Source organism: Rhinatrema bivittatum, chromosome 4, assembly GCF_901001135.1.
Source record: "Rhinatrema bivittatum chromosome 4, aRhiBiv1.1, whole genome shotgun sequence".
NCBI lineage: Eukaryota > Metazoa > Chordata > Amphibia > Gymnophiona > Rhinatrematidae > Rhinatrema > Rhinatrema bivittatum.
Window position 1 is genome coordinate 311,284,608 of NC_042618.1, and position 15,139 is coordinate 311,299,746.

General features: G+C 45.7%; 1 protein-coding gene across 1 annotated transcript in view; it reads left to right on the forward strand.

The window, feature by feature from the left end:
* GLP2R (glucagon like peptide 2 receptor) overlaps positions 1 to 15,139 on the forward strand; it is a 226,302-nt gene that overhangs the window by 170,909 nt on the left and 40,254 nt on the right. The window contains exons 8-9 of the mRNA XM_029600258.1: positions 466 to 526; positions 3,709 to 3,778. Coding sequence (XP_029456118.1) covers positions 466 to 526; positions 3,709 to 3,778 — 131 coding nt within the window. The remainder of the gene's footprint in view (positions 1 to 465; positions 527 to 3,708; positions 3,779 to 15,139) is intronic.

The window sequence follows — 15,139 nt, forward strand, 5'->3', positions numbered from 1 at the left end:
TTATCATTTTTTCCCTCACACTTTCCCTACCAAGTACTAAAATTAAAATATAATAATGTTCTGGGCAGGTCTGGTTCTCAAGGATCAGCGTACAGCCTAGCATCTTTCTGCAGCGACCTTGCACATTATTGCTTCACAAAGTTGTCTCCACCGTATGGTCTTTTCCTACTGAGGGCTAGAGGTTTGGCACAATGTTCTGGCTGGAACATCAGATTGCCAAGACTGCTCCCATAAGATGGGGTTTTCCCCCTCTGCTTCCCCTTTGCCGGGGAAGGCTGCCCACAAGTTCGCTCTTTGTTACAGTTCTTATGCATTATTCCTATAGCTATCTCAGATCTGGGCAGATATTATTTCAAATGTTGTTACATGACAGGATGTTTCATTTTCAGTGTTGAACGCTATTGAACTCTGTTAGTCATTTGAAATTGTTGAGAATTATTTTCTCCTATTTTTTTCTTCCTACAGGTGTTCCCCTGGTATGCGTCACACTCTGGGCGATCACACGGAGATTGTACGAAAACAATGAGTAGGAATTCCTTACTTTTTTTGTTAGCAAAATTATATATTTCTGATGCTGATCCATGAGCATAGATTCTAAGACAGAAAAAAATGTATTTCAGCATGCTACAATATGAATCTATAAGACTCATACCCTGATACATACAAGTACTCATATTAGTAATACACCCTCTGATATAGGCATTCAAAAGAAAGGCACACCCGCAGACCGATACAGGCTCTCCCGCACACAGACTGATGCAATCTCCCATACATACCGGTACTCATAGTCATTGAAGGGCACTCACACACACAGACATAGGTATCCATATGCGCTGATTCGCACGGACATTCACGCAGGAGGGATAGTGAAGTAAGGGGGACTATAAGGGGTATATCGGGGGAAGGCGGGAAGGCGAGAGAAGGGAAAAGAGGGAAAGAGAATATGAGAAGAAGTGGAGGGGGGGGAGGAAGGAATAGAGAAAAGGAATATACATAGTTTGCACTATGGCTTGTACCAGCTTTGCACCCACACAAACTGATGCAAAGTATGCAAATGTTTTTAATACATGCATTTTGCACTTTCTAATTTTCAAAGAGAAATCAGGTGGGTGGTTTCTCTTTGAACATTTTCCTAGGGTATGCAGTGTTAAAAGCACCTACATAGTTTGCAGCTTTGACTATTTGAAAATTGCCCCTAAGAATAAGAATAGTTCCTCAAACTCAGAAGACTTTAGTTCACAAGGGCAATGAAGTGAAGTTTAAAATAAATGACAGATTACCATCAGATGAAACTGCTATAAAAAGGAGTCTGTTTTCATGTCTGTTTTGAGCAAGTGGTGGGAGGTAGGGGGGCTGTACTGATGAGGGCAGAATCCAGCTGCCTGTTACCTACATTCAGGCCGATGCAATAAAGTGTGCTCAGCCTAGCGCACAGCTTAACGAGCGATTGGACACGCATCCATAACCTCCCTGATGCAATAAGGGGATCAGCACATCCAAACAAAGGCGTAGCTAATAGCGCTCAACACATGTAAATGCCATGTAGATGAGGCTATTACCCTGCATTGCAAAAAATCCTTGTGCACCTGAGACGCACATTTTAACCTGAAAATTTGATGCCTGCCCTGGAGCAGGCGTAAAGTCTTCCTGCACGTCAAGGGCTCATCTTAAAAACAAGGAAAAAAAAATGTTTCTGTGCTTTTCTGCGATACTAAGTAGGAAGAAGCACAGAAAGCAGCACCATGCAAAAAAAATGTCTTGACGCGCATATTGTGCGGTAAAATAGCTGTTGTGGGTGAAAAATGGTCGCTCGTAAATTGAGCGTCCGTTTTCCTAATCCACCTACAGCTACATTTCCTGGGCGCCCAATGCCATGGATGCACTAGGGATGCACAAACCCTAATGCATCCTTTTTAGCACAATCCCTAATGCAGGGGTCAGGAACCTATGGCTCGGGAGCCAGATATGGCTCTTTTGATGGCTGCATCTGGCTCGCAGACAAATCTTTAATAAAAAAGTAAAAATCTAACAAAATCCCCCACCCTCCTGACGCCCCCCAAGACCTCCAAAATTAATTTACTACAACCCCCACCCTCCTGACCCCCCCAAGACCTGCCAAAAGTCCCTGGTGGTTCAGCGGGGGTCCAGGAGTGGTCCGGGAGCGATCTCCTGGACTTGGGCTGTCGGCTGCCAGTAGTCAAAATGGCGCCGACTGCCCTTTGCCCTCACTATGTCACTGGGGTCGACCAATGGCGGCGGTAGCCCCTGTGACATAGTAAGGGCAAAGGGCCGTCGGCTGCCAGTAATCAAAATGGACCACCAAAAATGTTCCCGACCCCTGGGCTTTTTTATTAAAGATTTGTCTGCGAGTGTCGGACCTCCGCTGGATCACCAGGGACTTTTGGCAGGTCTTGGGGGGTCAGGAGGGTGGGGGTTGTAGTAAATTAATTTTGAAGGTCTTGGGGGGGGCGTCAGGAGGGTAGGGGGTTTTGTTAGATTTTTACTTTTTTATTAAAGATTTGTCTGCGAGCCCTGGACCCCTGCTGGATCACCAGGGACTTTTGGCAGGTCTTGGGGGGGGGGGGGTTAGGAGGATGGGGGGTTGTAGTAAATTAATTTGGCAGGTCTTGGGGGCGTCAGGAGGGTGGGGGATTGTAGTTAGTATGGCTCTCACGGAATTACATTTTAAAATATGTGGCGTTCATGGCTCTCTCAGCCAAAAAGGTTCCCGACCCCTGCCCTAATGCATCCTTTTTAGCACAGCAGCTCATTTGCTTATTGCATTGGGCGCCCAGGAGAGGTGATTGAACGCATTAAACAAACATGCGCCCAGTTTGGATACACATTTTTTTTAGAGTATACATATTGTTTCACCTGATTGGGTGAAACAAATGCTGTTTACTCCAGATGCCTGTTATCTACACTGTCAGGCCGATACATTACAGTGCGCTCTGGTGGAGTGCACTGTTAGCCTAGGTTGGGACGCATGTTTTTGACGCGCTAGCTTTACCCCTTATACAGTAAGGGGTAATAGCGCGTCGAAAACGCACGTCCAACCCCCCCCCCGAAACTAATAGCGCCCGCAACATGCAAATGCATGTTGATGGCCCTATTAGTTATTCCCGTGCGATACAGAAAGTAAAATGTGCAGCCAAGCCACACATTTTACTTTCAGAAATTAATGCCTGCCCAAAGGCTGGTGTTAATTTCTGCTGGCGCCAGGGAAGTGTACAGAAAAGCAGAAAAAACTGCTTTTCTGTACACCCTCCGACTTAATATCATAGCGAAATTAAGTCGGAGCTGTCAGCGGGTTTGAGAACCGACGCCGGCAAAATTGAGCGTTGGCTGTCAAACCCGCTGTTAGCCACCGCTTCTGTCAAAAAGCAGGCACTAGGGACACGCTAGTGTCCCTAGCGCCTCCTTTTACCGCGGGCCCTAATTTACATAGGTCACCCTCCTGAATCGCGCACCCAGGAGAGTGGCCTGTGCGCACGCCGGGAGAGTGGGCGCTCGCCAGCTCTCCCGCGCGTTTACTGTATCGGCCTGCATGTAAACAAGAGGATATTTACTCCAGATGCCACCTGTGGTCACCACATGGTACTGGAAAGGTGCACTAGCTCAAATCTGTATTTCTAAATGCAGTAGGTGAATATTGTTTTTCTTCATTCCTGAAAAACTAAAAAAAAAATACATGTCATTGCTTTTTAGATGCTGGGGAAGAATCATACAAATGGGAATTTGGTGGATTATCCGAGGACCGTTGTTATTTGCAATAACAGTAAGGATGTTAATTAATACTATGCCAGGAATTATTTCACTATAGACCCATCAGAAACCCCCAGTCTACAAAGAGTAGTTAATCTGCATAATGTAGAAGGAGCTATTTCCCAGGGTAAGGTGATGGGGCAGTACAATGTACCATATTTCAGTGGTAGGATGACCAACTGCCTAGTTTTGGACTGGACAACGTGGTTTTCCAGTCTGCAGCCGGCCCCCCAGCCCCGCCCCCCAAGAGTATGGTCCTGCTCAGTGGAAACAAATTCGAGAAATTATTTTTTCGGTCAATGCACAGTTCAGCTATGGAACTTATTGCCAGAAAATGTGATTAAGGCTAGTAGTAAAACTGGGTTTAAAAAAGATTTGGATAAGTTTCTGGAGGACAGGTCCATAACTAATTAGCCAGATAGACTTTGGTGGTCAACAATCAAAGGGATTTTAAATTCCCCACCTATCTGATTGCTCCTGCATTATCTGGCTAAGTTGATAGCCAGTAAACAATGTAACTGTTTAAGTTGGGATGGTTTGTGGGCATTCCTGGGCAGACCAAACTTATCCTGATAAGTTAGCTGTCAGAATATTACATGCCATTCATACTGCTCCCAGTAGCATCCAGCATCGCTTTGACAGCAACACTGGTAGCACTCCAGGTGGTCTTGGGGGTTCCAAGCAGGAAGGAAGTATAGGGATAGTGGTTGTGGATAGATGGAGGTTAGGAGGGGACCTCTAGCACACGTGCCATTTTCAATATCAGGGTGGGGCGGTGAAAAGGGAGGCTTCTCAGATAACTCTAACATTGCTGTCAGAATAATACTCTAACAGCAGCACTGGTAACTTACACTTCCAAGGGCCAATGCAATAATTATGCGCAGAAAGCAGGCGCTGAACAGTCAGCGCCCACTTTCCTAATCGGCGCCCCTCCTGGGGGCGCCATGCAATATTTAAATTAGGGGTCGCGTTAGCAAGGAGGTGCTAGGGTAGCTTGTGAATGTAGACTGGAGAATCCCTTCTGCAGAATATAACAGTAGTAGAGAGATAGTGGATGCCCTGCAAGGGGCTCTGTTCAAACAATGGTAATGGAACCCATCAGGGAGAGAGCTATACTCGACTTAGTTCTCACTAATGGAGATAATGTCTCTAATGTCTAGGTGGGTGCCCACCTCAGCACCAGTGATCAACATACAGTATGGTTTAATATCACAAATAGGATACGGAGAAGTAGCATGAAGACTCGAGTTTTGCAGTTCAAAAACACAGACTTTGAAGAAATGGGGAAGTACCTGGAGGTAGAACTAGAATGCTGGGAGAACGAGAGAGATGTGGAACAACAGTGGACCAATCTAAAAGGAGCAATTACCAAGGCAACTAATCTATATGTTAGAAAAGTAAAGAAAAGCAAGAGAAAAATGAAACCTATTTGGTTCTCAAAGGAGGTGGCTGACAAAATAAAAGCTAAAAGAACAGCGTTCAAGAAATATAAAGAATCCCAAAAAGAGGAACACAAGGAAGAATATCTGGTGGAACTGAGGAAGACGAAGAAAGCAATCAAGAAAGCGAAAATTAAAGCAGAAGAAAGGATTGCCAAAGAGGTAAAGCGAGGTGACAAAACATTTTTCAGAAACATCAGAGAAAGGAGAAAAGTCCAAAGTGATATACTGCAATTGAAAGGTGAAAAGGATCAATGGGTAGAGACAGATGAAGAAATGGCAGAAATATTAAATGAATACTTCTGTTCGGTATTCGCTAAAGAAGACCCCGGAGAAGGCCGACACTAGTTAACAAGAAACTGGAGGGAAGCGGAATGGATGTAACTCCATTTACAGAAGAGAATGTATGGGAAGAGCTAGGAAAACTGAAGGTGGACAAAGCCATGGGGCCTGATGAGGTTCATCCCAGGATACTGAGGGAGCTCAGAGATGTGCTGGTGGCTCCGCTGTGTGAGCTGTTCAATAGCTCCCTGGAAACAGGAGTGGTGCCAAGTGATTGGAGAAGAGCGACGGTGGTCCCGCTTCACAAGAGCGGGAGCAGACAGGAGGCTGGAAACTACAGGCCGGTTTGTCTCACCTCGGTGGTGGGAAAGGTATTGGAGTCGCTGCTGAAGGAAAGAATTGTGTACTATCTACAAGCAGCAGAACTGATGGACCATAGGCAGCATGGTTTCACCAAGGGAAGGTCCTGTCATACAAATCTGATCGACTTTTTTGATTGGGTGACTAAGGAATTGGATCGAGGAAGAGCACTCAATGTCATCTACTTGGATTTTAGCAAAGCTTTTGATACGGACCTGCACAGGAGGCTGGTGAATAAAATGAGAAGCTTAGGAGTGAGTGCCAAGGTGGTGGCCTGGATTGCAAACTGGTTGACGGACAGAAAACAATGTGTGATGGTAAATGGAACTTACTCTGAAGAGAGAACGGTGTTAAGTGGAGTGCTGCAAGGATCGGTGTTGGGACTGGTCTTGTTCAATATCTTTATGAGAGACATTGCGGACGGGATAGAAGGTAAGGTTTGTCTTTTTGCAGATGACACTAAGATCTGCAAAAGAGTGGACACGCCGGAAGGGGTGGAGAGAATGAGACGGGATTTAAGAAAGCTGGAAGAGTGGTCGAAGATATGGCAGCTGAGATTCAATGCCAAGAAGTGCAGAGTCATGCATATGGGGTGTGGAAATCTAAAAGAACTGTATTCAATGGGGGATGAAGGGCTGGTGTGCACGGAGCAGGAGAGAGACCTTGGGGTGATAGTGTCTAACGATCTGAAGTCGGCGAAACAATGTGACAAGGCAATAGCTAAAGCCAGAAGAATGCTGGGCTGCATAGAGAGAGGAATATTGAGTAAGAAAATGGAAGTGATTATCCCCTTGTACAGATCCTTGGTGAGGCCTCATCTGGAGTACTGTGCTCAGTTCTGGAGACCGTATCTCTGAAGGGACAGAGACAGGTTGGAGGCGGTCCAGAGAAGGGCGACCAAAAAGGTGGAGGGTCTTCATCGAATGACTTATGAGGAGAGATTGAAGAATCTAAATATGTACACCTTGGAGGAAAGGAGGAGCAGAGGTGATATGATACAGACTTTCAGATACTTGAAAGGTTTTAATGATCTAAAGACAATGACAAACCTTTTCCATTGGAAAAAAATGAGCAGAACCAGGGGTCACAATTTGAAACTCCAGGGAGGAAGACTCAGAACCTGTGTCAGGAAGTATTTCTTCACGGAGAGGGTAGTGGATGCCTGGAACGCCCTTCCGGAGGAAGTGGTGAAGACCAAAACTGTTAAGGACTTCAAAGGGGCATGGGATAAATACTGTGGATTCATAAAGTATAGAGGATGTGAATGAAGAGAAGAGGCATGGGGGTAGCTTGCGGGAATGACAGCTACTACCTGGAGATTAATACCCTTATTCAATAAACATACTCACTGTCAATGCGACTCCAGCATTCCTCTATGCTTCAACGGCGAGAGGAAATGTGGTAAAAAGGATTTGCATTCACAAAAAACCAGGGAGTAGCTTGCTTGTTGCGGCGGTTACTACCCCAAACCAAATAAGTCTGATACTTCACTTTCAATGCATATCCAGCATTGCTCTCTGCTTCAATGGCAGGGGGGAAAGAGAAAAAGAGGAATTATATTCAAACAACAACCAACAAGGACTGAATGGCACAGGCTGGGTAATCAAATAAGCATGGGAGTAGCTTTCTTATTGCAGCAGTTACTACCCCTAACCAATTAAGCTAGATACTTCACTTAGATGCAGCTCCAGCACTGCTCTCTACATCAATGGCGGAGGTGGAAGGTAACTAGAACCAAAAACACAGGCAGATTGGGAGAACTACAGAAGGCCTTTGCAAGACTGGAGAATTGGGCATCTTAAATGGCAGAAGAAATTTAATATGGACAAATGCAAAGCAATGCACATAGGGAAAAATAACCCCGAGTTTAGATATACAAATGATGGATTCTGCATGACGAATAACCACCCAAGAAAAAAATCTAGGAGTCACTGTGTAGAAAGTACATTGAAATCCTCAGCTCAGAGCATTATGGTAATCAGAAAAACAAAGAGAATGCTAGGAATAATTTGAAAAGGATGGAGAATACAACCGAGAATATTATAATGCCTCTGTATAGATCATTGATGTGGCAGCATCTTGAGTGTGCAATTCTCAAAAAGGATATAGTGGAGTTAGAAAAGTTATAGAGAAGGCAACAAAAATAAGGGTTAGAACATCTTCCCTATCTAAAAAGACTAAACAGGTTAGGGCTGTCAACTTGGAGAATACTTTTTTCCAATTTGTTTTAAATCTGCTACCTGTTAGTTTCAGTGAGTATCCCTTAGTCCTAGTGTAATTTGAAAGGGTAAATAATTATTCCTTATTTACCTGTTCTACTCCACTTACAGTTTTGTAGATCTCAATCATATCCCATCTTAATTGTCTCTTTTTTCACTCAATGCACAATCAAGTTATGGAATTCACTGCCTGAGGATGGGATTAAGATAGCTAGCCTAACTGAATTTAAAAAGAGTTTGGATAAGTTCATGAAAAAATATATTAACTATTAAAATAATTATTAACCAGGGAGAGCCACCACTTGTCACAAGGAGATAGCAGCAAGAAATTGAATCTACTTGGAGGGACTGGCCATTGTTAGAGACAAGAAGCTGAGCTTGATGATCCTTTGGTCTGAGCCAGCATGGTACTGCTTATGGTCTTAAGGCGTTAAGGGGTTAATTGTGCGCATTCATATGCGCTCACCCAGCGCTCAGACATGAACATACCAATTTTATAACATGCACGCGCATGTTATAAAATCGGCAGGCCACTCGCACATGCGCGCACGGATTTTGTAATCTGTGCGTGCATGTGGGTGCGGTGTGCGCAAGGGGGGTACAGTTTTGCATATTTCACACGGCGACGCATCCCAGCCTTCCCCAGTTCCCTCCCAGTCCACTCCAATTAAGGAGTGGACTGGGTGGGAACTTCCCTACCACCTACCCTAACCTCGCTTTCCCCTCTCTATTGGGACCCGTACTTTTCAATTTATTTATAAATGATCTGGAAAGAAATACGACGAGTGAGGTAATCAGATTTGCAGATGATACAAAATTATTCAGCGTAGTTAAATCACAAGCAGATTGTGATAAATTGCAGGAAGACCTTGTGAGACTGGAAAATTGGGCATCCAAATGGCAGATGAAATTTCATGTGGATAAGTGCAAGATGAGATGTGGTTAAGTGCAAGATGAGAAAAATAACCCATGCTATAGTTACACAATGTTAGATTCCATATTAGGAAAGAGATCTAGGCGTCATAGTGGATAACACATTGAAATCGTCGTTTCAGTGTGCTGCGGCAGTCAAAAAAGCAAACAGAATGTTGGGAATTATTAGAAAGGGAATGGTGAATAAAACGGAAAATGTCATTATGTCATTATGCCTCTGTATGTTGAGACCGTACCTTGAATACTGTGTACAATTCTGGTCGCCGCATGTCATAAAAGATATAGTTGCGATGGAGGTGGTACAGAGAAGGGAGACCAAAATGATAAAGGGGATGGAACAGCTCCCTTATGAGGAAAGACTAAAGAGGTTAGGACTTTTCAGCTTGGAGAAGAGATGGCTGAGGGGGGATACAATAGAGGTGTTTAAAATCATAAGAGGTCTAGAACGGGTAAATGTGAATCGGTTATTTATGCTTTTGGATAATAGAAGGACTAGGGGGCACTCCATGAAGTTAGCATGTGGCACATTTAAAACTAATCGGAGAAAGTTCTTTTTCATTCAATGTACAATTAAACTCTGGAATTTGTTGCCCGGGGATGTGGTTAGTGCAGTTAGTGTAGTTGGGCTTAGAAAAGGATTGGGTAAGCTCTTGGAGAAGTCCATTACCTGCTATTAATTAAATTGACTTAGAAAATGGCCACTGCTATTACTAGCAACAGTAACATGGGAGATACTTAATTTTGGGGTACTTGCCATGTTCTTATGGCCTGGATTGGCCACTGTTGGAAACAGGATGCTGGGCTTGATGGTCCCTTGGTCTGACCCAGTATGGAATTTTCTTATGTTCCTCCCCACCCCCTAAATGTCACGTATCTTCGTTTGTTTTTTTGTTTGTTTGTTTCTTAAGTTGCTGCTCCTCTGGAGCAGAAGCAACTTGTGCATATCGGCCGACTGCCAGCACGCACTTCCCCGGCACAGCAGTAAATGGCCGCTGTACCGGCGCCTCCAGCCCTGCCCCTCCTCACCCCTTTAACTGGGCTCGGCACTTCGGCGCATAACGGGGGTTATGCGTGTGGCCGGGCCCCTTTGAAGATGTGCGCAGTGTGCACAAGGCCTGGCCACACGCATAACCCCCGTTTTTAATGCTCGCACCTTTTTTTTAAAATCGACCTGTAAGCCTATTGTAACACTTATTGGGTGTGGGCCAATTACAATGGATGGCCGGCGCACAAGATGGCGCCGGCCATCCATTGCTCCTACCAGGTGACAGGGGCCGACCAATGGCACCGTTAGCCTCTGTGACATAGTAAGGTCAAAGGCAATCGGCGCCATTTTGAATACCGCAGCCAACGGCGTGAGTGCAGGAGATGGCTCCCGGACCCCTCGCTGGACTACCAGGGAGTTTTGGTAAGTCTTGGGGGGGTCAGGAGTGTGGGGGGGTTGTTTAAATTAGCTCCTTTAGGAGATCACGTGATGTGGTGAGCTGGTCGGACGTCTCCTCACCAGCTCCGGGGCCCACTTCACATACCGCGTTGCATCTGCATGTGAAAAACCCACGAACGAGATATAAACTTAGCTGGCGAGAAGCGCACATGTCCATAACCCGCTATATGAACAAATTGAACACCCCGATGACATCTAAAGGAGGTAAAAAGGAGAAAGAAAAACCGAGGACTACCTCCCCCAAGATGGCGGCCGCGGGCGAGGGAGGGCTCTCTCAGCCCTCTCCAGGGCTCACCATCGACGATATTAAAGTGGCAATTTGCGAAGCTTTGGACGAAAAATTAAACCATATTACCACGCAGATGGGGGAGATCAAAGAGACACTGGCCGAGTTGAACCCTCGCATTGATCACATGGAAAACCGCATTTCCAGTGTAGAAGACGACGCGCTTCAAACCGAGCGTAAAATGGCGGACACAGAAAAACAACTCAAACAATTGCACGCAAAAGTAGATGAACTTGAAAACAGAGCTAGACGGGAGAACCTACGCTTCTTGGGCTTCCCGGAGAGTGTGGAAGAGAAAACATTGAGCACAGTTTTAACTGAGTGGCTACCGGAGGTTCTTAAGCTCCCGCATTTGAAGGACAAATTGATCGTCGAGAGGGCCCATCGACTAGGGGCAAGGAAGGACGGCCAGGCGCATCCTCGTTTGGTCATCGCTAAGATTCATAACTATGCCCATAAGGCGGAAATATGGTGGGCTTCTCGCAACATCAAGGAACTGGAACACCACGGGCATAAAATCCGCATTTTCCAAGACTTCTCGGCGGCGGTCTCTGAAATGCGCCGCAGTTTCTCCCCCATGTGCACCCGCATGCATAACCAGGGCATAAAATTTTCACTGCTCTACCCGGCCCGGCTACGCATCTGGCATGAGGACAAAAGCCACCTCTTCGAGAGGCCGGAGGCAGCAAAAGTTTTTCTTGACAAGCTCAAGCTCCCATAAATAGTCTCCATGACATGGCGAGGCCGGCGAGGGAGGAAACAGGTTTTGTTGTTTTTAAAAAAAAAAAAAAAGGGAATTTTTGCTCTTCCCGGCGCACGAGTGACATTATCCATCTTGAATTTCCTCTTGTCACCCCATCAGCTAACATGGCAGACGAGCTGTACTGAGGAGGGAGCTCGGACGCCGAGCCAACAGTAGCCGACGGGTGGCTTTCCTTTTCTTTGGTGGGGATAAGCGGAGAGCGTCGGCGTACCCACAAACAAAAACAGAGAGGGGAAACAAAAGACAGAAGGCGAAATTTAAAATTGGACCCGGGCTCCCCGCGTTAAAGGTTTGTCGGCGAGGCGCCGTCTTGGGCGAGGGGAGCACTCCCCGGGAGTTTCCTCGGGGGAGGCCCGGGGTTGCCCGCCCGGGGGGGGATTCGTGCACTTGACTGGCAGTTTTGGGCCTCGCGAGTGCGGAGCATGTTCCCTGGAGGTGAGCTGTATGTTTTGTGTGCTTCATCTACTACCCCTTCTTCGCGCAGTCGGATATTCTTAACAGCGTACCTGGCGCTGGTGGCCCACGCCCGGACAAGGGGGCAGACTCCCATAACCTTCGGAGAGCGCGCCGAGGGAGGATAATACACGCGGACTGAGGCCGAAAATCCCCTAGGAGCCAGAGCGATAGCGACACTCGGGAGCCACAGTTTGGGTATGCTCTTGAGCCATAGTCCAACCAGGCGCGCTGACTTTTACAGAAAAAAAAAAAAAAAAAAACCCGGTTATGTTACTGACATGCATGTGTTTAGTTTCTTGTTCGCATTAGGTGAAGTGGTACCCCCGGACACATTAATCGGGTCTCCACGTCTCCAGTTAGAATTGGAGACATGTCGTTCATGTTTCGTTTGGGATTGGGGGACAGGGGGGGGGGGAGGGGAGGGAACGGAGAGCAGGGGGGGAGGAAAGGACGGTAGGGGACTGTTGATTTATATGACTTTGCTGTGGTGGGTTGGATTTAGTGCTCTACTTGAACTTTGGGAACGAAGGGACCAGGCACAGGGAGGGGGTAAAAGCCCTCCCTATATGGAGGCTGGTGGATGGGGCATAGTGAAGGGAAGGCCAGGCTGGGGGCCGACCCTAGGGATTGTTTTCTTTTACCAGATTCAACTCGAATCCATCTTATGTGAGCTTGGGTAATGCCACATCTGGTATCGTGGAACGTCAATGGGCTGGGCACCCCAGTAAAACGTAAAAAAGTGTTGGCACATTTGAAGCGGTTGAATGCGGATGTGGCCTGTATTCAAGAGACCCACCTCACAAAAATTGAAAGTCAAAAATTACAAAGGGATTGGGTGGGCACCTGTATCTATGCTGAAGCGCTGCATCGCAAGGCAGGGGTGGCCATATTAGTGAACAAAAACATACATTTTCAAGTGGTCCAGACTATTGCAGACCCTGCTGGCCGATATCTTATTGTGATGGGAAACTGGAACAACAAACCGGTGACTATTTGCAATATCTATGCTCCAAATGTATATAATCAGGGGTTTTTTGAGAACATATGTAATTTACTTCAGATACACGCCCACGGCACGCAGTATGTGGTGGGAGATTTTAATGGTGTACATGATGTTTCCTTGGATAAGAGCGCTTCCACGCTGCCACTTAATGGGGGAGGTCTAAAGGGAGTCGCCTACTTATGTCGCTATCTTGACCTTCTCGATGTTTGGAGAACTCTCCACCCAAATGAGAGAGACTACACCCATATCTCGAGGTCCCACCACACCTTATCCCGTATTGATTACATCCTGGTTTCCAGACGGGAGTTTTTCACAATTTCCAAAGCCCAGATAGAACCTTTAGCTATCTCAGACCACACCCCCATTTCCATCCAGATCACTACTCCAGGAACCACAAATGGGCACCGTATATGGCGTTTTCCCCATTTTTTGAGGGATGATTCTCGTTTTAAGGCATTCCTCAAAGAGCGATGGCTAGATTACGCCAAAAATAACAAACAACACGTCACTAACATACACCTATTTTGGGACACAGCAAAGGCCGTCATCCGCGGTGAAATTATCTCGTATGTTCATGCTCGTAATAAAAGCATAAATCAATCCATTTTAGGCCTTGAAGCCCGACTTGGAAAGGCAAAAAAGACAATGATCCACCGCAATACTGAAGAACATAGGAAGGCATTTTATAGTATTTTGGGACAGTTGAATACTCTGCTGGATACGAGAGCACAAGCTTATTTGTGGAAAGGCCAGCAATCTCTTTTTAAATTCGGTAACAAACCCAGCCGTTTGCTGGCACATTTAATAAAACCGCAGAGAAAAAAATCCTTTATTACTAGCTTACAATCCGACACTGGGGGAGAGGTGTATAGTGAGCCCGAGATTACTGAGCTATTTAGACAGTTTTATAGTACCTTGTACACTTCTGAGGCCCCACCGGACGAGACCGTGGAGACTGAATTCTTTAAGGATGTCAAAATACCCATGATTTCAGCCTCACAACGCGATTTTCTGAACCGCCCACTTCAAACATTTGAAATCACGCAGGTAATTTCGGCCGCCCAGCCGGGAAAATCCCCCGGCCCCGATGGGTTCTCCTATGATTTCTACAAAATTTTGTCAGCATATATCGGGTAGGGATGTGAATTGTTTTTCAACGATTAAAATTATCGTCCGATAATGTTTATATTGTCTTAAATCGTTATAGAACACGATACAATAGAAATTCTAACGATTTATCGTTAAAAATCGTTAAATCGTGTTAGTGCGCACTAACTCGAGTTAGTGTGCACTAACTCCCCGTTAGTGCGCACTAACTCGATTTAGTGCGCACTAACTGAAAATGATACAAATAAACACTTTCCAGGTCACTGAAGGTCAGTTAGGAATGAATATGTGTTCCTATTGGCTGGCTGCCCTCTTATCTATTGATGTTACCAAGGTTACCACTGAGGTGATGGTTGGGGGGATGGGAAATGGAACTGGAAACTAACGAACACCAACAGAAAATGAAACAAAGTGTTCACACTTCCCAGGTCAGTAAAGGTCACTTAGGAATGAATATGTATGTATGTATTCCTATTGGCTGGCTGTGCTCTTATCTATTGATGTTACCAAGGCTAACACTGAGGTAATGGTTGGAGGGATGTGAAATGGAAACAGTTGGAAGCTTGACAAAAAAGTAATGTAATGATCAGCACTCACGTGACTAGAACTTGTTTGTTTATTATTTTTGTTAGCAGGCACCTGAAATGCTAGTGCATGTTGAATTTGCCAATCACTGTGCATTTTAGAAAGGTGGTCCTGGCTGGAACTGTACACAGTTCAAATATATGTAATTGATTGTTGGTAAGTGTATTTTTTAAGTAGCCACACTGGCACAAGTATGTTTACTTTTCCTCCTACTTAACTCACTAGCTCAGCTTTGTAAGAAGGGCTTCTCTGCTTGTGTGTTGTTTTTGTTTGGTGTGAGGAGAGCAGAAACATCAGATCTTTATTCAATCTACTACAGTCATCTCTTACAGTGCCCTATCCCTATTAATACCAGGAGTGTTGTGATCTTCCTGCACACAGTGCCCTAACCCTGATACCAGTCTGAGACAGCTCCCTCCCTGCATTACTAGTGAGAGGCTGGCTTCACAGACAGGGGGGAGCTGCCTGACCCTCACTCCTGACTTCCCCCATGTCCC